Source organism: Aegilops tauschii, chromosome 3 (assembly GCF_002575655.3).
Source record: "Aegilops tauschii subsp. strangulata cultivar AL8/78 chromosome 3, Aet v6.0, whole genome shotgun sequence".
In the NCBI taxonomy this organism is placed as follows: domain Eukaryota; kingdom Viridiplantae; phylum Streptophyta; class Magnoliopsida; order Poales; family Poaceae; genus Aegilops; species Aegilops tauschii.
Genome location: NC_053037.3, coordinates 357121009 through 357144233, shown reverse-complemented (window position 1 = coordinate 357144233; position 23225 = coordinate 357121009). Strand labels below are relative to the sequence as shown.

Sequence of the window (23225 nt, the reverse complement as noted above, 5' to 3'; positions counted from 1 at the left end):
ACCATGTTTAATGTTGAATATCTGGTGCATCGCGTATGTTGAGCAACTGCAAAATGTACTATGCCCCAGCGGATCCGTTCGCCGCCGCTGATCTCATCGCTACGTCGACGACAACCATTTGACGCCGCCGAACCCCTTACCATCGAGTGTCTCCTCCATTATGAGTGCAAGCAACAGGAGGTGTCCTCTTGGCACAACGACGTGGTCAACTGGTCACTCCTTCATCGACAGGTTCTTGCGCTCGGTGGATTACTTCCACGGTTCCACAGTGGGAGGACACACTCAAGCTACTGTACGTATCTCTTCCCCTTGGAGGCCCGCACTCTTCATGTGCTGCTGGTACTGGAGGATCCACAAGCGTCAATGATACAGATTAAGTAACGTGCACGTGTAATCTTTGTAGGTTCAGGCAACGTCTCCACCCACTCGCAAGTTCAACTACATTGGCTGAGTGCAAGCAGGATCTGTAGTAATACTGAGTACTTACAAATGCACAAAGCTCTGTCTACGTCTGCACAAGGTAGAATCACAATGAACTTGGCCCTTGATTATTTTTGTCATAGAGTTGTATTTCAGTGGATTGACCTGTGGTCGGAAGTGTGCCTTGTATACCACACCTTTGAAACTTTGTTAAATCTGAATTGTGTGGATGGCAAGCAGTACATCAGGCTTTGTTTCCTTTGTACTGATTTAATATACCTGCTGGTTCGGCTGATTAGTGCTACGCTGTGTGGATGGCGCAAGCAGTACGTCAGGCTTTGTTTCCTTTTTACTGATTTAATATACGTGCTGGCCCGGCTAATTAGTGCTACGCTGTATAAGTTCACAGTGGACTTGCAATTGCTTAGTAACTGTAGTAGATGGAAATGTACCAACATGTCGTAGTTATGTTGTTAACTTGCTATATTGCTCCTTTCCTTTTGTAAGGTATCTCAGACTGGGGGATTTTTTGTTCAACATTAGACGAAATATTCTGCTCAATTTTTATATTCTACCATTTGTTTCCCACACTTGTCTTTTGAATTGTCCATTTGTTATTTGGATTTTTTTAGATTTAACTGTGTACCCGACACACGTACAATAATAATTTTGTTTAGATATGAAAATTATAATATCATTGTCAGGAACTTCTACACCCGATTATTTCTCATATATTTGGGGTCTGATGCAGCAAAGGTAATATCTGCTTTGTGTTTTTAGATTGATAACAATGAATTATTCCAGATGTAAAAGGAATTGCTAAAATCAACTAGAACTGATGCTACATAAGTTTTTGCTTTTCATAATTAAATTATTTCCCTCTTGATAAAAAAAACCATACTATTCTAGAGAACTTAGTTCACAAGACAGAAAAGAAGCAAAGGTGTATTATGCAACTTTCAATAAGGTGGAAATAAACAAGACTAGAAGTGGGTGGAGAGAGAGATAGAGATGTTACACATGATTCATTCCTGAACCACTAGAACTTGTTGTTTTTTCTCTCATCCGTTGGCCATGCCCATCCTTAGATTGGGCTTGATTTGTATTTATGCGTAACTGTGCACATTTTGGTCAGCTATGTGTCATGTTTAGGCTTTTCTGCGCTGTCTCGGCTGAAAGCCATTTTTATCGGAATGTTGGTTGGTGCATATAGTTTTACTGCCATGTAGAAGAATGAAGTACTTAAGTGCTATTTGTTTCTCTGCGAACGAAACTAGGTCTCTTTGTTACAAGTAAATCAGGATAAGAATGGAAATGACCCTGTTAGATCCCCATAAGTGGTACCGCAGTAGCCAAGAACAGATTGACGTAATCAACGGATGAATTGGTGTGTGTTAACCATTTAATTTGAACATGGTATGGCAATTGTTGCACTCTGTTTTAGTTAGTTGAAACTGATAGCCAGGAACGCATCCTTGTAGTACTTTTTCGTTAAATTTGTAAATATACATTTTGCTTCAAGCAATTTGCTAGCTATTCAAGTTGGCAACTAGCTGGCATCATGTGATGTTTCTTTTCCATGTTATTAAGACTTATACATAACTTATTGTTTACATGGTGGTCCATTATAACTATTGTAAACTAAATTTTTTCAACAAGGAGATGTCTGCATATAACACCTTCATAATTGTTATTACATGACTATATGTTGTGAAATCATTTTTCATATGTCTATTTTTTTTCATCACCCCCATTTAGAAATGAGCCTTCTGTTAACTCCTGATCTTCCAAGTCATTTTCTGTTCTGACAAACTTGTACCTTTTCAGACAGATCATTGTCAGCGAGTAAACAATTGTTCAATTAAATACTGGCATTATGTGCTCTATATTGGGAATTTCGAATGAATAGTTTTGACATATTTTTTTCAGGAGAATTAATCGGAGCTTGAGTAAGCAACTGTATCTACTTATTTTGTTAATCAGATTTGTAGCACCCGATATGTTTAGGCAGTAGACTTATTGGTCCAGAGAAGGATTCCCATGATTCACCAAAAAATTGTTGTACTAGGGAGTTTGCTTGTTTTGATAGAAATAGTAGTAAGGTGTGTATTTGTACGTATAACATGTTTGGTGAGAGAGAGACTTGGATATTTCTCCATCCATATTTTACTTGTTCTGATGTAGACATGCAAACAAGCCAAAAATGATCCCTATGGAATAATGTTCCTGACAAGAGATAGGGCTTTGTTCTATAGCATTTATGCTTTATGAGCTGCATTTATAAATGGATTATATCAGTGATATTAGCTATGTGTGTGGACGGATATACAAATGTGTGAGATAATTTGGGGTTGATAGGAAATCATTATTTTGATGTTTTGTTAATTGAAGTTTGATCTTATGTTCTAACTGCAAACATGTGTGCCACGTTTCCTCAATGTGAAGCAAAAGAAGGTCGTTGCGGTGGTCGGCTACCAGGAGTATCTTGTTTGGCCTTGTACCATGTCGGATTGTCACTATTTTTAAAATCTACTTATGACTATTTTGTAAAGGTATGTTGCAGAACCATCTATTTTTAAAATCAATATAATGCCGTTGAGATTGGTGAATGAGGCTTCGAATAAATTTGAATTCAAATAAATTTTCTAAGCACATAGCTTTGTTGGCATATAATATATTGGTCAAATTGATTATCTAGGAACATGTGCACACCCCAAGCACTCGTAGTAGTTATATTTTCCTCTTACATTTGTTAATTTAGGGATTCGCTTTAACATAGTCACATTAGACCTTTTTTTGCCAAACACAGCAACTTAGATACTCCATTGAATAACTTACCATGTGTTGGTATTTATTGCTATAAATAACACTGAGCCTTGTTCATCACAAATCTGTATTGATATGTGTTGTGCTCTCTTTGAGAGAAGTGAACTCTGAAAACCCTCCTCATTCCGAACAATGAAAATTCTCAGGCTGAAAGTACAAATTTTGTAGGACAAATTGACAGATTTGGCAAAAAATGGGCGTATTTGGAGCCGGATGGAAAGATTGGCAGATTTGGAGCAGGGTGACGATGGAGCAGCCTTTTGTCACAATAACAAAAGAGCTGAAGTGGAAGGGCTCATGGAAGAAGAGATGGAATGACAATGATGCAACCTTGACGTGTGGCTGTTGTATGTATTTGAGGTACGTAGGAAAAGAACTCTTAATGAGGTAAAGTGATGGGGACTCATCTAAGGCGGAGATGGCAACTGAGCCCAGAGGCAAACATGGCATTGTTCATAGTCAGTTTGTGAATGAACATGTGGTGGAAAGAATGTTTCCATGTCCATATGCCTCATTTTCTTATTATTCGTACTAAGGTGAGGTGCCTTATATCTCATCAGTTGTCGATATGGAGTTCCCCATGGTGTCCTATTTGGAGCTCTATTTATGATCATCTCATAATTCAGCATCAGCCTTACATTTATCCTTCCAATCTTAAAGATCTATGGAAACCTAACAATAAAGCTTGGAATGAAAATCTTATTTACTCTCTGTTTGATGCTGAGGCAGCAAGCATTATTCTCCAAACCCCCATAATTCAAACGGAGGGTAAAGATATCATGTGTTGGAAACACACCCCAACAGGTAAGTGCACTACTAAGAGTGCATACAAGCTATGTGTACAGGTTCTTCATCAAGAATGAGCTCCTCAACGAAGGCAGGTGTTTACTCTTGTAAAAACACTTTTTTGCTAGGTTTGGAAAGACAATAGCATTGCTCCGAGAATTCAGACGTTTGCTTGGAGGCTTCTTGAGAGAGCAGTTCCAACAGGCATGCGGGCTGGTATGTATGCCAAACACATCTCCAAATACTGCTCCATGTGTGAGGCGGAGGAAGATGACATTCATTTATTTTTCTCATGCCCATTTGCTAAAGCTGCTTAGTTCTTAGAACCATGGTTTCTTAGGTCTGATTACTTTGTGCAACATTACAGATCAATTCCTAATATTATTCAAGCAATCTTAAGTTCAGGACACCACTATGCTTCCATATGCAATCTAATGACTTTTTCTGGTGTATATAGAAGGCGGGAAATGACAAACATTTTGGAAGAAAATAGGGACATCCAACTCAGGTGCATCAAGCTGCTCAAGCTATAATGAAAGGGCTTCAGGTAGAGTCCAAAGTTACAGGTTTTATCGGTCCACCCTTCTGACAGATAATCAGGTACTTGCAAGAGCTGCAAATGCTAGCGAATTTCAAACCCGGGACATTGTGAAATCCATTCACAGATAGCAGAATACTTCATTGTTTCCAAGTCTCTTATGTTAAAGATATATCACATCAAAAGAGATTTGAATGGTGTTGCTCATACCTGTGCAAAGGACTCACTGAAAAAGCTTTGTATTAGCTACCACATACTATATTAGCTCATACTGTACTGTATCCCCTACCACATACTGTATTAGCTCAACTGATAGGAGTATCCAGTGTCCAGTGTTGCTCGCTTTGAGCAACTTTGTAATCTATGGATTTCGTATCCTTGATGTAAGATGTGTATGAAAGATCAATGAATAGCGCCCTCGGGCGCTCCTTCTGTTAAAAAAAAATTGCATGGCGTATGTAGTAGAATGAGACAACAAAACAATGGCATAGAAGCCACATGAAGAGTCAAGGGGCAATGAGATGATGATTTATGTATGGACAAAGAAGGCGATGAACGGCATGTTCAATGGAGAAGAGAGGCTAGAGGGGTGCATGGTGTTTGTTGAAATACATAGAAGATACTCGTGTTTGTGTTGTGGTTGAACATTACGTGCAATGAGTTTGTTCGTAGGGAGTAAAATGAGCATTGTTTACGAATTCATTTATTGGCCCGTGGCAACGCACGGGCAATCAATTATTTTTAAGTATGGCACCCAAATAATTCATCCATGACATGTCTTGAAATTAATTTATTCTACTGATTATTCAGAACATGAGTTTTAGATTTTGTAGTCCAACAAGATGATAATGAAATTGAGAGAAGAGAGTATGCCTAGGATCTATGAACATGATGTGTGACAAGAGATGGTATGACTTCTTCAGAGAACCATCTTGATCCTTCTTTTTTCTTCATATATGGCCAACCATTGATTATTGTGGTGCGGAAACTCGTGAGCGCTAGAGATTGTGGCACTATTTAGAGGGTTGGGCGGCAACTCGGGTAGAGGGAGGTAGTGCGTGACAACATTTGCTGACTGTTGATGGTGGAGGCAAGCGGTTTCGTAGGTAGAGGTGGGCGGGTGAATAGACTGGATGAAGAAAAAGGTATGCAGAGGGAGGAAGAAGAGTAGTAGCAGCAGCGGGTGTTGGCGGCGGAGGAGAGGCAAGGGGTTAGCGGTCTCGAGTGCGGGGTGCGGGAGGTCGTGGGCACCAAAATGGTGGTAGGTTTTAGAGGAACAACTGGCGTCAGCGTTGACGGAGGTGGTGACTTGAGCAAGTGGCGACGTGTGGCAACACTCGCCGGCTGTAGGGTGGCGGTGGTAGGTGCTTAGGCAGGGAGAGGCGGGCGGGTCGATAAAGTGGTCAAATAAAAAAAATCTGCGGCTACGGGAGGAAGACGAAGAATTAGAGGCAGGTCATCGTTGGATGAGAAGGGGCAGGGGATTAACGGATTTTAAGGCGGGGTACAGGATATCTCAGGTGACGGAGATGGTGGTGGTGTTTAGAGGGATAGCCGACACATCATGTTAGAGCATTTCGTTTGCACCATCCATCCCGAACAATCACGAAAAATAGAAGAAATTGCTGGAACTATGTTATAAAGATCTATTTGGGTGAAGAGATGAGGAATAATGTAGTTCATGACGGTCATTTTCAACGTCTACACATTTTCAGCCTCGTCGGCACAAGAACACATAGAGTTAGGGGTGCGTGGGTTGAAAGAGTGAGAGGGCTGGTTGTGGTGAGAGAGTGACTGAGGTCAGAATAAGGCTAGACGGTAAGCTAAAAAAACTGGATAGACAACATTTCTGATTGTGAGAGAATTTCTTAAGTGCATCAAGTAAATTTTAATTTGTAACATATTTTTAGTTAGATAATCGCTCTATATGCATACATCGTCAAATTGTTTTTTAATCAATTTACATTGCAAGTAAAGTAGACTTCAATTATTACCCAATTACGCCCATGCTATCTTTTCTCTACATGTGAAATTTAACTTGCGTTATGTTTATATAACTTCAGCAAAATATTTTAAAAGCCCGTGGCAATGCACGGGCATTATACCCAATTACGCCCATGCTATCTTTTCTCTACATGTGAAATTTAACTTGCGTTATGTTTATATAACTTCAGCAAAATATTTCAAAAGCCCGTGGCACCGCACGGGCATTATACTAGTTAACCATAAAAACCGAACGTCCAGTCCTACTCGTACGTCGTCGTCCTTTTTGCATAAAAGTCCCCCTATTGTTAAGAATTCAACCCGCAGTCCTTTCTTAAGTGAGAAAAACGTTTCGTTCAGAAATTTTACAAATAAAACCCTATGGTTTCAGGGATTCAACCCGCAGTCCTCGGATACAAATCGGTTTCTGGTCTGTAGATCGTGCGGCGGCGCTCCCGATCCCCGATCCGATCGGGAGCAGGACGACGGCGGCAGAGCTCCGGGAGGCGGGGAACGACGGGGAAGTGGCGGAGGTCGGGATCCATCCCGGCGGTTCATAGTGGTGGCCGGCCGCGGCGGCGCTCCTGATCCCCGATCCGATCGGTAGCAGGATGACGACGACAGAGTTCCGGGAGGCGGGGAAGTGGCGGAGGTGAGGATGCATCCCGGTGGTTCGTAGTGGAGGCCAGCGGCAGCGGCGCCCCATGGCTGTGGCGACTCGGTCTTCTGGGAAGAAGATACGAGGGAGGGAGACGAGGTGAGATGGAGAGAACGGAAGGGAGAATACGGACTGCGCGGCTACTTGCTGCTGGTCCAACGGCGGCTCCAGTCATCGGATCAGGTTTTGTCCGGATTCCTCTCCTCCCCGCAAAAAAGGTATGCCATGTCGTTGTTAATTGCTAGAGACGCTCTTCATAAGTTCAGCCTGTGGCCAACAGCAACCTCCAGGTCACCTGAGAATTCAGTGGCATAGGCATGCTCTCGCCTGATTAATTTTGTATTGAAGATTTTTCTTTGGCGTGTGGGCAGCACCCATCAGTGTTAGAGTACATGTTCAATATACATAACAGCTTCTCTGGTGACTTACTCATCTAATGGTTAGATACAATTTTAGCAACAGTGAATAGACGCATGATACGTTTGTCTGCTTCTGAATGTTCATAATGTTTAAACGATTCAATTTTTAAATGATTTTGCTTTAGAAGTTGAATCTGCACATCGACTATATGCTCCAACACTGCAGGCCAACTCTTGATGGATTTCCAATGTGTTGCTGGCCTCCCAATTTTTTCCGTCGTGCAGCCGCTCCCCGTCTCCCTGCGTCGTCCCAAGATGGTCCGGCCGGGTGCTGCCCTGACAGCCGAGCGTGTGCTATCCACGGAACACGGCTCCTCCACCCAGGACCTCCTCCGCAACGCCGGCGAGGACACTACTTCGTCCGAACCGATCATCACGACCACGCGCAGGTACACACACATGTGCTCCCTGCCACCCCTGCACTGATTTAAGGCGAAATCCAATTGGGGGGTATTGATAGGCACCAATGTATTCTTGATTGAGTTCCCATTTCTTGAATTACGTTGATCCTTTTGGTAAGATCAAACCGAACAAACTGAACATCACTTGCCCAAACAAGCTGAACGTCATGCTACATTATTGCAAATCAGTTGCCAGGACTTTGTGTTCTTTGTACAAAACAGCCAAGACCTCGATCACTTATTTGTAGAGCACAAGCGAAGACACTGCTAGATAAATGTCTTCCCAAGCTAAAGGCTCATGGCTCCGAAGTACTAATATTCTCTGAGGTACTGATTCTCTTTGTTACTCATGCACCTAGCTTGGTTGCTTCAGAAAGCATCATGACTATGATAAAAATATGATAGCAATCATGAGTTACAGAAATTCTGCTTGTGAGGTGATTTTGTGCCCATGCTCACATTCTATCTTGAGTTTTGTGACCCATATTATACGGTTATCTTCTTTGTGTATTCATGATTGTGTGGAGCTTGCAAGATTAATTCACGCTGGCTTCTTAGCTTTTCATTTTTCATATTTGCCACAAGCCTGCTTTCATCTCTCCCTTCCCATTATACAGTGAATATGTAATCTTAAATCATGACCAGAAAAAATGTGCAGGTTCTACATGTTTACTTGCATGCTATTTTTTTATAGGACCACCATAACATGTGAAAAATTCGAAGAGCTTTGTGAAGATTTGTGGGAGCGGCTCTGACTACCAATTAAGGAAGTCCCACGCAGCGGGCATGAAGATTGGTCACATATATATGTATAGTAGAGCTGATTGAGGACTTACACGGCACCCAAACTGCAGGTGATTATACTCTTCATTGAAGACTTATACTTTGAGGGGCTGTAATGGTAATGCAGGAATGTTGCATCGTTCCTATCTACCATCGACCATCATTACTTACTTTTGTTGTTCTTCTTGCTATTGGCTGGTAGCTTTTAGTAGCAATTTGGATAATTTTGTGCATAATATTCTGTCTGATTTTGGGGCCAGAAAGGTCGGGGATTCTGCTGTGGGTGGATCATGGCCTCCAGAACAATGCACACTATATAGTAGCCTGAGCAAGTTGTGGGCGGTGCCTTCATATGGTTGTTAAATTGCTGCTCTTTTTCTATATGGATTAATGCGAAGCACCTCAAATTTCTCGTTGAAGAACATATGTTTCTTTTTGTTCGATTTGAGTTCTTGCTCTCCCAGTTCAGAACATTTAGGACGTGATTTTGGAGAAACTTCGAGAGTAGGAATAAGTCACCCGTCGTATTCAACTTTGTAATTAAAATGATTTAGAGTAGGAACCAGAGCTGAGATTGTTACTTTTTATGTAATAAAACGGGTGCTATATCAAATGATTTTTTTCCACAAAGGTGGGGATTCAACTCTGTCGCTAGAAAATGGCTAGAGCGTACTTGAATTGTTGAAAACGTGGATCAGGTCCTATAGTAGCTATCTTTGATTTACAACCAGAGTACACTTATAATTATAGGATGAAACTTTATATTATTTTGCCATCTTATTTCGTTTGTAAAAGTAGCTGCAACAACTAGCAGTTTAAATTGATGCATGCATGCATAATATAGACAACTAATTAATTAGCTTTTCAATATTATCTGTCACTCCACTATTTATCTGTTTCTTCAGTGTACATGCATGATATTACATGATTAAACATACCATTTTTTAACTTCATTTAGTTGTCTATATTATGCTCTATGTGCTATTACCAACAACAAAAAAGTGTTACCTCTGTACCACGCCTACCAAGCGTCTTATATTTTGGTATGGAGGTAGTATTTTTAGCCTGCAAAGCGACTCCTATGCCCAGTGTGGCAATAATGTGTCTGCACCAGTGAAGAGAGAACTTGTTTTTTTACATTGTAAGAAACACGTTTTGTTTCTTCCCCATCATTTAAGTGTGTGCCATGTTACTTTTGTTCATGTTGCTGAATGTACATTTTCAGTATTCTCAGTATATATCTGATTATGATGATGTTCCATACTGTTCTGGAGCCGACAACTTTTTGGACTGCTCGATGTTTATAACCAATGAGACTACTTTTTTGGTTGTTGGCTGGAGCTATCACTATGACTGAAATTTTCTTTTCACCCAAGTAAATTTATATGGTCATCAAAAACCAACGACAGGTCAACACTTGTCAGCAGTTTGCAATTTGTATTACAATATGCCTAAGCCAATGGTCAAATAATGTTGTTTTAGTTAGGAAATGTAGAAAACGTGGTCATGATTTATGTAGATTGGACAGTCCCTTCAAACTGCAGTCTTCGATCTTGAGTGGACAGTCTAACTATATGTTTCCTAGAAAATTGACTATAGGTTCCATGAATTGACTGATTATTTTGGCCTGATCAGATTATACTAGGTCTTGATTTGAAGGTCCAGTTAAGGCAGCTGGTGCTGATTTATTTGTTGTAACACTAACTATGTTATTTAGACAACGACATGTGGTCTTTCTCATTCCTCGACATTTTCCTTTGCTACCAAGATTTTTCATTCTAGGTTGTGGAAAAACGGATGTAGCATTCCTTCTACAAGTTGTCATGAGCTGGGACATAGAAGAAGAGAGCCGACGAGAAGTCGCACAACGGTTCGCTCCGGTGTCGCTGCCAATGGTGCTGCGCAAAGTGCGGATTGCAGGCTAGATGCGTATGAGTCCGTCCCTACGTCCATGACGTGGAAGCAAAGGAAATCGATACAATTAGATAGTATATTTGGTTATGAAAGTTGTCTTTTGTGTAGGCAGTTTTGCCATTATTTTGTAAAAGCTTTGAGTTTTTGGTAATGTACTTGTCTTACTAATCACACTTTTAACCAATTCGTGCCAAGGCTAATAGCCAAGTTCTGCACAAACTGTTCCTGTTTCCTTGATGACTGCTATTGTGAGAAGATTCTTTTCAGCATTTAAGTAATACCGATCCCACATTCAGTTATGTGTGCAAAGGCCAGTAGCAAATTAATGACTGCTTGCTGGTCGGATATTTCCTACTTCCAGGTTTTATTTCATTATGTTTCGCACCATGCTGATTTGTGAACGAGAACCTACATGATCATCCACCCTGATTTGTGAATTCGTATTCACATCCAGACACTCAGGTATGCAATATGGTTTTGCTCTTTTTGTGCAAGTGTCAGCATTCCCCGCTGTTTTTTACAATCAGAGAAAAACAAAAGGAGATTTCACTCTACAATGGATGTCCTTCTCCTAGGCATATGTAATTTCGCCGCTCTTTACAATCAGAGAAAAACAAAAAGTGATTTCACTCTACAATGGATGTCCTTCTCCCAGCCATATGTAATTTCACCTCTCTGATTGCCATCTATCTTTGATGGCGTACGGTGCCGTGAGGAAACACCCAAGGTACATGTGTATGTGGGCGCTAATATACAGTATTAACTACAGATATGTACATCAATCCCGTCAGTGATCACCGTGTAAATTGTTACAATTAAACAAATGTTTTAATTGGATCATCAGCGATCCCAGCAGCAGCGAGTAGTACAAGAATTCTCTTATAAATACTAAAAAAAAATATCCTATTCATTTTAACTCAAAATTAAGCTACTATTGTTCTAAAAATATTAGAATCACTTGACTTTGAAAATAATATTCAGGTTGAATTTAAGGTGACCTGCATATACTTAATGCTTTAGTTTAATCTTTCAAAGTGGAAGTTTAAAATATTTATTTTAGATTTTATACGGTGGAGAAATTATTTGATTAGAAATTATTATGGATTTTTAAATAAATTTTAACATTAATTTTAAATCCATATTGATAAAAGGCACTCAAAATCAAAAATAAATGCAGCATAATTTAGATTATAATTATGTATTATTTGGAACAACCATTAGGAGTCGCCGAAACTAGCCTAGGAGATTTGAGAAAGAGCTCGCAGGGTTAATACGCCGGCGGGTCGGCCGACGGACGACCTGGACGCTCTGACAAAGTCGAGCGAGCGGCTAAGCTTAGCCGTGCGGAACGTTTCAAAGGTCATGGACGGTAAGGGCAATAATAAGTGGCAATACTGAGCTTGTGGAGGTCTTGAGTCATGCTTATTGTGGGAAGGAACATATGATATGTTTTTCCTTCACACGTTGCAACACAAAGTTTTTTTAAAGAGCAAAAGATAAAAGTGATTAATCAGACTAATCTATGCACCACTACTCTTCCATCAAATAAAGGACATGAGGGTGCTTTCTTCATGTCCACAATTCAGGCTCTGAAAAGCGATAATTAATTTAAACTTATTACCATATTTATCGGAAATGGATATAAGAAATGGTGAGTAATGGCTTGCCCGCCCAATGTTAAGGTTCACAAAAGATGAATATACGAGTATATCATATTTAGATGGATGTGTCATTGGCGGTGGAATTTACCATGCCTCCATGGCCACACGAAGAAGAGTGATATAAAAAATCAATAATATTATGTGTTGTGCATATGGATACTAAAAATAAATGTTTGCCACATTGATGTTAACCGGTTAATATAATTATGCACCCGTTGCAACGCACGGGCCTTTTTCCTAGTCTATAAAAAAATTATGCAAACGAAATAACCTACATATTATATAGGGACGCGTCTAGCTGACGGCTAGTGGGCAGCTAGCCGTCCGTGGTGGCCGGCCGAAAAAGGTAAGTTTTTGTCTCCCTGACTCATATTAGGAAAAGTAAACAGGTGTGGACATATGTGAAGAGAATAAATAATTGCAAAGCATCCAACGGATGTTTTTAAAAACCATAATTTTCAAACCGTGCATCGAAATTAAGATCCGTTTTTACTGTTGGAACCCTCGCGACGTGCTCTTCGGAACAAGATCCCGCATGGGTATGTTTCAACGACTTTTTGTGTGCATTTTCTCTCCGTTTTGTGCAACTGCCTAGCCGTCGATGTGCAACTATTTATGTGCAACTTTTGTCCTACACCGTAGACGTGCAGTTTTCAATTATGGTACCTCCACCCCAAACCACATTCTTCTAGTGAGATGTGCAACTTCGTCTGTTGCCCAGGCCAACTGCATAGTAGTTGATGTGCAACTTTCCCCCGCCTGTGGATGTGCTTCACTATTTGCTGCATCGGCCAGCGGCCTAACAGTGGATGTGCAACTTCGGATACTGCCGCGGCCAACTGTCTAACAGTGATGTGTAACTTTCTCTCGTACCCCATGGATGTGTAGTTTCCCTGCTAGCACTCGGCCCAAACCACCCCTACCAGTGAGATTTGCAACTTTAGCACTCTGTTTATATGCAACTTTTCAATACCCTCATGAATGCCAAATTTTCATCATTCAACTGTCTCTGCCTATGAGATGTGCAACTTCGTATGTTGCCCTGGCCAACTACCTAGCAGACTATGTGCAACTCTGTTTGTCGCCCCCGCCAACTGAAAATACATGTCCATAAATAGGAATGACAATGAGTTGCACATTGACTAATAGGCAGTTGGCTTGAACAATATACTAGGTTGCACATATTGCTTGCAGGGGGAGGTGGGGGTAGGGTGTGCCAATAGTGAAAAACTGCACATCGACTACTAGGTAGTTGGTCGGGACAGTAGACTATTGCACATCAAAGTTGTCATGGTTGCTAGATTGCAATCTCATAGAAAGTTGAATCATGCAGATCCAAAAAATGATTTTGGAAAAAGTTGCACGATGTAGTACTAAAGTTGCACCAAATAGCACCAAAGTTGGCATCGAAAAAATTTCGTCGAAACATACCCATGCGGGATCTAATTTTAAAGATCTCGTCGCAAGAGTTCCAGCAGTGAAAATGGATCTGAATTCCGACGCGCGATTTGAAAGATATGACTTTTTAAAATTTAAAACTCCAAAATGAATGTGCGTGGATCTTTCCTGTTCGAAATGAAGTAATCAGTGTGAACGCATTTAATGCTGACAGCCACATGCACTAGGAGACAAAAAAATTAACAGCCACATACATGCGAGACCGGCCGCTCCATTCAACCAAATAGTGCGTATGCACTTTTTAGATTTTAGGATTATATAGACGTAGATCATGTAGCTACTTCTCGTCGGAGATGTGGACTATCTCCGTGCCGGCTCCGGGTACATGGGTGGCAGCTCCAGCTCCGGCTCCTCCGGCTGCCCCGCTCCGGCCTCATCCTTCTCTATCTCCGCATCGACTTCGGCAAAGAGCGCGTCGGACGTCGCCTGCCCCTACCGGAGGAACTGCCGGTTGGCCTCCACATAGGCCTCATCTTGGATGGACTCCAGGATGGCATGCTGCTTTGCCATGTTTGCTGCTTGGGCGACGGTGAACTCCGCCTCCGCCTCCACCATGTTGAACCCCGGAGCAGGCTGCTCTGCCTCCTCCTCATCCGGATCCGCCACCTTCATTGGTTCCGGAAGCTGCTCTCCCTCCTCCTCCTCCAACTGCTGCTCCTCTTCCTCCTCCGGCTGCGACGAATCCGGAGGCAGCCTGGCAGCGATGCGGGAGGCGCGCCTTGCTTGGATCTCCTCCGTGATCTACCTCTGACGCTCTGGCATGAGCATAGCGTACGTGGCGATCTTTCGCTGGACCATGACGATGTCGGAGAGCGTGGGAGAGCGGGGGAGAGGAGGCGGACGGGCTTGGGTGGCTGTGCAGAAAGGGAGGACGTGGATGCGCTAGGGTTGGGGGACGCCGGCCGGCTTAAATAGCCAGATTTGGCCTCAGGCGGCAAGCCGGGCCACACGACGTTCACACCACGGCACGGAGGAGGCGTCCGTCGGACCTCCGGTTTTCCAGGCGATTCAGCATGGGACCCCAACGGTCCTACGTGGCGGACGCACCCCAGGCGCCCCATATCCACCCATATTTGAGATGTATATGAGGGGTGCCGGTCAGCCCGGGCATTTGAGGTCCATTTGAGGCGCCCGTCTAGGTCAGATTTTCATGACCGGTCAATGACCGGATGAGCCGCCCGGGCGTTTGAGGCCAGTTTGGGGCATCTGGCTGTAGATGCTCTAAGAGCATCTACAGCAGCTCCGGTATCCGTAAAATAGCCACTGTCTAGTGAAAATTAAGAAAAAAAATCATCTCTAACAGTTGTCGTAAACGTGAAAATTATTTATGGGATTCCATAAATTCTACTCACTTCGCCCCAAAATAAGTGTCACTTTGTACTAAGTCGGCGGCACTTATTTTAGGACAGTGGAAGTACTAAACTTCTCCTTCTACGGGAAGATGGTCTTTCCATAAACTTTTGCGGGAGACAAGTACGCCGAACTTTCAGGACCACCTCGTCATGTTTCCTCACTGTTGCCGAACCCCGCCATCGCTCCCCTCCCCCGCCCCGCCGTCGGCCAGAGGAACCGGTGGCACTGCTCACACCACCTGCCTCGCTGCACCACACCGTTTCGCACCGGCCGTCGCCTATCCACCGCGTCCCCTCTCAGTCACGCCGCCCCACCCCGGGAGGAGGAACCGATGGCACCGTCCGCCCGCCTCCCAGTACGTCCATTTTGCATCATTTATTCCCCTATTGTAATCTATTCTATTTCAATGATATATTTCACATATGATGCAATTCTAATGTCTTTTCTTCTTAAACTACAAGGCATACACAGAGAGGGAAATTACCGGATAGTTGGAAATCTGCACCTAATTTGCAACAGAATAATAAGCAATTTTCCGGAGCTCCAAAAATGCCGGGGATTTTTGTGAATTATTTTTGAAAAATATAGACTGGAGACCGAAGAAGGGCCGGAGGGGAGCCACATGGCCGCCAACGGCCTGGCCACCCGCCCCTGGCCGCTTGGTGGGCCAGTCTACTGGCCTTGAGGCTCCTATCTCAGTGCCCTTTAGCCATAAAATCCCATTTTGCCCTAGAAAAATGACAGAAAAATAACCAGACCTTTTCATCGCCGTCTGCGAGGCGGAGCACTTTTGTCCTCCGACATGACAATTCTGCCAGTGAAACTTCCCTCCGGGAGGGGGAAATTGAATTCATCATCTTCACCAACACTTTGTTCATCATTGAATCATCATCTCCATCAACATCTTCACCAACACCATCTCCATCACCAACCCTAGTTCATCCCTCTATTCTATCTATGTGCCATAACCTCAGACCGGTTGCTGAGAGTACTTTTATGTGTTGATTACATCTTGTAGTTGATGCTTTGGAGTTTTATCAGCAAAAGATTGTTATGTACAGATTGTTTACCATCTATTCGTACCCACTGATCATGACCTATATGATGTCTTGTGAGCATATCTATTAGTTCTTAAGGACATGAGAGAATTCTTGTTGCTAGTAATCATGTGAGGTTGAATACCATTTAATATTTTTGATGTTATGTTGTGATGTTCTTCCTTTAGTGGTGTTATATGAATATCGACTATGTAATACTTCACGATCTTTGGTACTAGCGGAATGCATTGTGAAATTAGTTTGTAGATGATGGTCGCGGGAGTGATAAAAATCTAAACCCCGGTTTATGAATTGTTGCACAAGAAGCTATTTTGAATCCCAAAGTTTAATGTTATGGCTAGATTTATCTTAATTACTCCTCTTGTTTTTGCGGATGCTTGCATCGAGGGTATAATCATAAGTAGGTATCTGTTAAAGTAAAAACAATACCTTAGTATAGGTCTACCCACACAATACTTATTAGAACAATGAAAGGTAACTTAATTGAACTTTGTGAAAGTAACTTACCAAACCTTGATATCGCACATGTACCTCCATCAATAGTTTTTGTAGTAAAGAATTGTTTTAACTCCCAAGCTTTTTGGAAAAAGTATACTCTCTGGAGACGCGCACAACAAGGCATGCACACCACCCAAGTACTTTGGTCTTATTAATACTAGCTGATAGCATGTTTCATTTTTTATCCTCTCATGAAATTTATGTTTCAAAACATTATTGCAGAGTATGGCATGGGCAGTGAAATCGTAACCAAGGGCAATGTCTACAGCTATGCATTGTTCTTCTGGAAATGCTAACGCAGAAATGACCTACTCATGAAGAATTCAATGATGGATTCATGCTTCGCAAGTGTGTAGAGGCATCTCTTTCACGAACCAAAGACATTCTTCACCCCAAACTTACTTCAGAAATATTATCTTTCTCACCTCAACCTTGTTAGAGTAGTATATATAGTCATGTAGCCTTTTGTTTTTACCTCATTGTATAAGGGGTTTTCTGCATATTTCCTGCACCTGTACATGTATATATACTGGCCTATGGCCTCATGGGAATACATGTTGCATATTTCCTAACATGGTATTAGAGCCCTATGGGTTTTTCTCGCACGCCGCAACTCGTGCTCTTCTGATCCAATCTCCTGCTACCGCTCTCCTTCGTCGGTCGGCCGTCGTTGTTCCTCTCACCCGCACGCTCACGTGCTGCCCTCACTCCCTCTCTCGTCACTACTTTTCCGTACCTCAAACCGCCGCCGCCGTCCAGATCGCTCCAACCCATCTCGCCTGCAGATCGACGCCGCTTGGATTGGGGCGGGCCCCGGCGCCGCCGTCCGGCACCTGCCCGCCTCCGTCGCTGTTCGGCAACCGTCCTCTCGCCAGCCCACCGTGTAGCGCGTGCAGGAAGTCAGCCGCCGCTGCGATCCGTTCGTGGCCGTTTTGTGCGTTGACCTAGACGTCGTTCCTTTGGGCCACACCTTGGACAATTTTTGGGCCTGGCTGGCTGTTGGCCTGCTGCCTTGGGCATCTGCTGTAACTCCTCACGCCACGTCGTTCTGGTGGCTTGGCTAGCTTGTGCTTGTCCACTTGCGGCTGCTGCACCATCTTCCTCCTGTGCAGGCCCGTGACATGTTGCATCAGCCTCCTCCACTTGCTGTCATCTGATCTGCTCCGTCGCCGCCTACTGGTCTCGATCTGTTGGCTGATTGACTGGTTGCCTTCCGGTTAAAAAAAACAACAAGAAAAGAAAAGAAGAAGCATAATGTCGTCGGGTACAATTTCCTCTCCGCACTATCCGCTGATTTTGGAAGGTGTACCCTACACTGATCCTGTCTCGCGTATGCGCTTTTCCTCGGTGCTTGGTGCTCGTCAACCTGTGACGTCGTCCGCTGCAGCATCTTTCGCAGGTTGTGTTGGTCGCTTCTCAGCGACTCTTCTCACCACCTCTGCACATGGTGACCGTCGCTCTACGTCGACTCCTCTCGCGACTTTCACTGGTAGTGTTGGTGCATATGACTCCGTTGGCTCCGCCTCGCACAGGCGTCTTCCATTGACGCTTGGTGCTTGTCTACATACGGCCTCGTCTCCTCCACCGGCATGTGTGGATACTACTGGTCATGCTACACCGCCACATCTAGCGGCTTCCACAGGTGGTGGTGGCCGCTTCTCTCCCGGTGCTCCCGGTGCTACTGCATCGACTACTTCAGCTGTGTACTTCACTGAGGAGGAGATTGTGCGACTTCGCGCCCTGCTGGTTGCCTCCGACTCTCTATTGTCGGGCGCATCTACGTCGAGCTCTTCAGTTGCGCCCCTGACCGAGCAGGAGATTGTGCGAGTTCGATGCCTGCTAGCTCCATCCTCCGGTTCTCCATTGACAGGTTCTGCTGGTTCTGCTGCTGACTCTTCTGGCATTGTGAGACCACCTTCTACACAAGCAGGTACATCTCTATGAATTCTTGATACTGGAGCATCTTTTCATATGACTCATGATTCATCCACTCTGTCCTCTACTCGACCTCTCAATTCTCCTGTTCATGTTCTTACTGCTGATGGTACCTCTCTCCCGGTTATTGGCCAAGGCATTCTTAGCACTTCTTCTTTTCATGTTCCTAATGTTGCTCATGTTCCCCGACTTACCATGCAGCTCATTTCTGGTGGACAGATTGTTGACTCTGGTTGTCGTGTCATTCTCGACTTTAACTCTTCTTCCGTTCTGGACCGTCATACTGGTACTCTCCTTGGCGCCGGTCCTCAATGTCGTGACTCTCAGGGTCTCTGGGAGCTTGACTTGCTTCATCTTTCGTCCGCTCCTGCTACCGCCAGTCTCTCCTCCTCTGTTGCCTTGTCTACCAGCTCTTTTCAGCAGTGGCATCATCGCCTTGGTCACCTATGTCGCTCTCGTCTCTCATCCTTAGTTCGACGTGGTCTTCTTGGATCCGTCTCCGGCGTTGTGTCTTTAGACTGTCAGGGTTGTCGGCTTGGTAAACAGGTCCAGTTACCTTATCCTCACAGCGACACTGTGTCTCAGCGTCCTTTTGACCTTGTTCACTCTGATGTCTGGGGTCCAGCTCCCTTTGCCTCAAAAGGAGGTCATCGCTACTATATTATATTTATAGATGATTTCTCTCGATACACCTGGATATATTTTATGTCTTCTCGTAGTGAGGTCTTATCTATCTATAAACGTTTTGCTGCCATGGTTCACACTCAGTTCTCTATGCCTATTCGTGTGTTTCGTTCTGACTCTCCTGGAGAGTATATCTCCAAGATGTTGCATGGAGTCCTTGCTGAGCATGGTACTCTTGCCTAGTTCTCATGTCCTGGCGCTCATGCTCAGAATGGTGTGGCTGAGCGTAAGCATCGTCACCTTCTTGAGACGGCTCGTGCGTTGATGATCGTTGTCATGGATTTGTCACGGCAGATGTCCTCGTGGAAAGGACTTAGTCGTGAGGCCAACACATCTACATAGTAGCTTGAAAGGGGTTGGTAGGAACCGAGAGACGTGAGGAGATCGTCAAGGTGGGTTAACACACGAGACAAGATTTAGACAGCTTCGGGCCCTGGGAAATCATCCGGTAATAACCCTACATGTTGTTTGTGGCTAGGTCTTATTCTGTATGCTCATGAGGGAGTCGCCGTATAACCGGCCCTCCTCCAGTTGTGTCTAGCCCTTGAGATTATTCAGCATGTCCCTCTTGGGGTGCCCTGCCTGTCCTTACATAAGTTGAGGGGGCGGGTTACATGACTAGTCCTAGTAGGATCAGGATTACTCTATTACAAGTAGGGTCCTAGTCTTGCTTCCTTTGTAAGGGAAATATTCCTTATGCCTTTCCTCTTAAGCCTACCCACCATCACATGAACCGGCCTACTGGGCCTTGGGCCTTGTGAAGCAAATATGCCCTAGAGGCAATAATAAAGTTGTGATTTATATTTCCTTATATCATGATAAATGTTTATTATTCATGCTAGAATTGTATTAACCGAAAACTTGATACATGTGTGAATACATGGACAAAACAGAGTGTCCCTAGTATGTCTCTACTTGACTAGCTCGTTCATCAAAGATGGTTAAGTTTCCTAGCCATAGACATGTGTTGTCATTTGATGAACGGGATCACATCATTAGAGAATGATGTGATGGACAGGACCCATCCGTTAGCTTAGCATAATGATCGTTTAGTTTTATTGCTATTGCTTTCTTCATGACTTATACATGTTCCTTTGACTATGAGATTATGCAACTCCCGAATACCGGAGGAACACCTTGTGTGCTATCAAACGTCACAACGTAACTGGGTGATTATAAAGATGCTCTACAGGTGTCTTCGATGGTGTTTGTTGATTTGGCATAGATCGAGATTAGAATTTGTCACACCGAATATCGGAGAGGTATCTCTGGGCCCTCTCGGTAATGCACATCACTATAAGCCTTGCAAGCAATGTGAGTAATGAGTTAGTTACGGGATGATGCATTACGGAGCGAGTAAAGAGACTTGCCGGTAACGAGATTGAACTAGGTATGATGATACCGACGATCGAATCTCGGGTAATTAACATACCGATGACAAAGGGAACAACGTATGTTGGTATGGGTTTGACCGATAAAGATCTTCGTAGAATATGTAGGAGCCAATATGAGCATCCAGGTTCCGCTATTGGTTATTGACCGGAGATGTGTCTCGGTCATGTCTACATAGTTCTCGAACTCGTAGGGTCCGCACGCTTAACGTTCGATGACGATTTGTATTATGAGTTATGTGATTTGATGTACTGAAGTTTGTTTGGAGTCCCGGATGAGATCACGGACATGACGAGGAGTCTCGAAATGGTTGAGAGGTAAAGATTCATATATTGTAAGGTTGCATTCGGACATCGGAATGGTTCCGAGTGATTCGGCGGTATTGTTGCATAAGATATGGGCCTTATGGGCCATAGGGGGAGGCTAACCAGCCCACAAGGAGCTGGTGCGCCCCCCCCCACAAGGGAGGAGGCCGAATTGGACTTGGGAAGGGGGCGCCACCCCCCGTCCCTTCTCCTACTCCCTCTCCTTCCCTTTCCCCCCTCCGGTAGAAGGAAAAAAGGGTGGGGACGAATCCTACTAGGACTGGAGTCCTAGAAGGACTCCCCTCTCCCTGGCGCGCCCCTTGTTGGCCAGCCACCTCCTCCCCTCCTTTATATACGGGGGCAGGGGGGCACCCCAAAGGCACAACAGAGAATCTCTTAGCCGTGTTCGGTGCCCCCCTCCACAGTTCAACACCTCGGTCATATCGTCGTAGTGCTTAGGCGAAGCCCTGCGCCGGTAACTTCATCATCACCGTCACCACGCCATCGTGCTGACGAAACTCTCCCTCGGCCTCAGCTGGATCGAGAGTTCGAGGGATGTCACCAATCTGAATATGTGCAGATCGCGGAGGTGCCGTGCGTTCGGTACTTGACCGGTTGGATCGCGAAGACGTTCGACTACATCAACTGCGTTACTAAACGCTTCCGCTTTTGGTCTACGATGGTACGTGGACACACTCTCTCCGCTCGTTTCTATGCTTCTCCTAGATAGATCTTGCATGATCGTAGGCAATTTTTTTGAAATACTACGTTCCCCAACAGTGGCATCCGAGCCAGGTCTATGCGTAGATGTTATATGCACGAGTAGAACACAAAGAGTTGTGGGCGATAATAGTCATACTGCTTACCAGCATGTCATACTTTGATTCGGCGGTATTGTTGGATGAAGTGGCCCAGACCGACATTACATGACCACGTTCATGAGACTGGCTCTACCACCGTGCTTTGCACACAGGTGGCTAGTGGGTGTCTGTTTCTCCAACTTTAGTTGAATCGAAATTGACTACGTCCGGTCCTTGTTGAAGGTTAAAACAGCACACTTGACGAAAAATCGTTGTGGTTTTGATGCGTAGGTAAGAACGGTTCTTGCTAAGCCCATAGCAGCCACGTAAAATTTGCAACAACAAAGTAGAGGACGTCTAACTTGTTTTTGCAAGGCTTGCTGTGATGTGATATGGTAAAGACGTGATGATATATAAATTGTTGTATGAGATGATCATGTTTTGTAAAAGTTATCGGCAACTGGCAGGAGCCTTATGGTTGTCGCTTTATTGTATGAAATGCAATCGCCATGTAATTGCTTTACTTTACCACTAAGCGGTAGCGATAGTCGTAGAAGCAATAGTTGGCGAGACGACAACGATGCTAAGATGGAGATCAAGGTGTCAAGCCGGTGACGATGGTGATCATGACGGTGCTTTGGAGATGGAGATCAAAGGCACAAGATGATGATGGCCATATCATATCACTTATATTGATTGCATGTGATGTTTATCCTTTATGCATCTTATTTTGCTTAGCACGGCGGTAGCATTATAAGATGATCCCTTACTAAAATTTCAAGGTATAAGTGTTCTCCTTGAGTATGCACCGTTGCGACAGTTCTTCGTGCTGAGACACCACGTGATGATCGGGTGTGATATATAAGCTCTACGTTCACATACAACGGGTGCAAGCCAGTTTTGCACACGCAGAATACTCGGGTTAAACTTGACGAACCTAGCATATGCAGATATGGCCTCGGAACACTGAGACCGAAAGGTCGAGCGTGAATCATATAGTAGATATGATCAACATAGTGATGTTCACCATTGAAAGCTACTCCATCTCACGTGATGATCGGACATGGTTTAGTTGATATGGATCACGTGATCATTTAGATGAGTATAGGGATGTCTATCTAAGTGGGAGATCTTAAGTAATATGATTAATTGAACTTTAATTTATCATGAACTTAGTCCTGATAGTATTTGCATAACTATGTTGTAGATCAATAGCTCGCGATGTAGCTCCCTCTTTATTTTTGATATGTTCCTATAGAAAAATAAATTGAAAGATGATAGTAGCAATGATGCGGACTTGGTCCATGATCTGAGGATTATCCTCATTGCTGCATAGAAGAATTATGTCCTTGG

At 43.8% G+C, this 23225-nt stretch overlaps 1 protein-coding gene and 1 long non-coding RNA gene across 4 annotated transcripts; both read left to right on the top strand.

Annotated features, from left to right (window-relative positions):
• The first annotated feature begins 409 nt into the window (after positions 1-409).
• On the top strand, positions 410-4115 carry LOC141020998 (uncharacterized). Its single transcript, XR_012180993.1, has 2 exons — positions 410-2972; positions 3415-4115. It is a non-coding gene; the product is annotated as an uncharacterized lncRNA (long non-coding RNA).
• Positions 4116-7027: 2912 nt separating this feature from the next.
• LOC109781142 (uncharacterized) lies at positions 7028-10947 on the top strand. Of its 3 annotated transcripts, XR_012205041.1 has the most exons (5): positions 7028-7394; positions 7797-8019; positions 8280-8358; positions 8726-8885; positions 10583-10781. XR_012205041.1 is itself a non-coding variant. In XM_073510579.1 (4 exons), the coding sequence occupies exons 1-4, from the start codon at positions 7316-7318 to the stop codon at positions 8741-8743; spliced, it is 399 nt and encodes a 132-aa protein (XP_073366680.1). In that variant the 5' UTR covers positions 7028-7315; the 3' UTR covers positions 8744-10947. The 3 variants fall into 3 exon arrangements, 1 of the variants encoding a protein (XP_073366680.1); XM_073510579.1 differs by having other exon boundaries at positions 8726-10947; XR_006672229.2 differs by lacking the exons at positions 7028-7394; positions 7797-8019 and having other exon boundaries at positions 8078-8358.
• The last annotated feature ends 12278 nt before the right edge of the window (positions 10948-23225 follow it).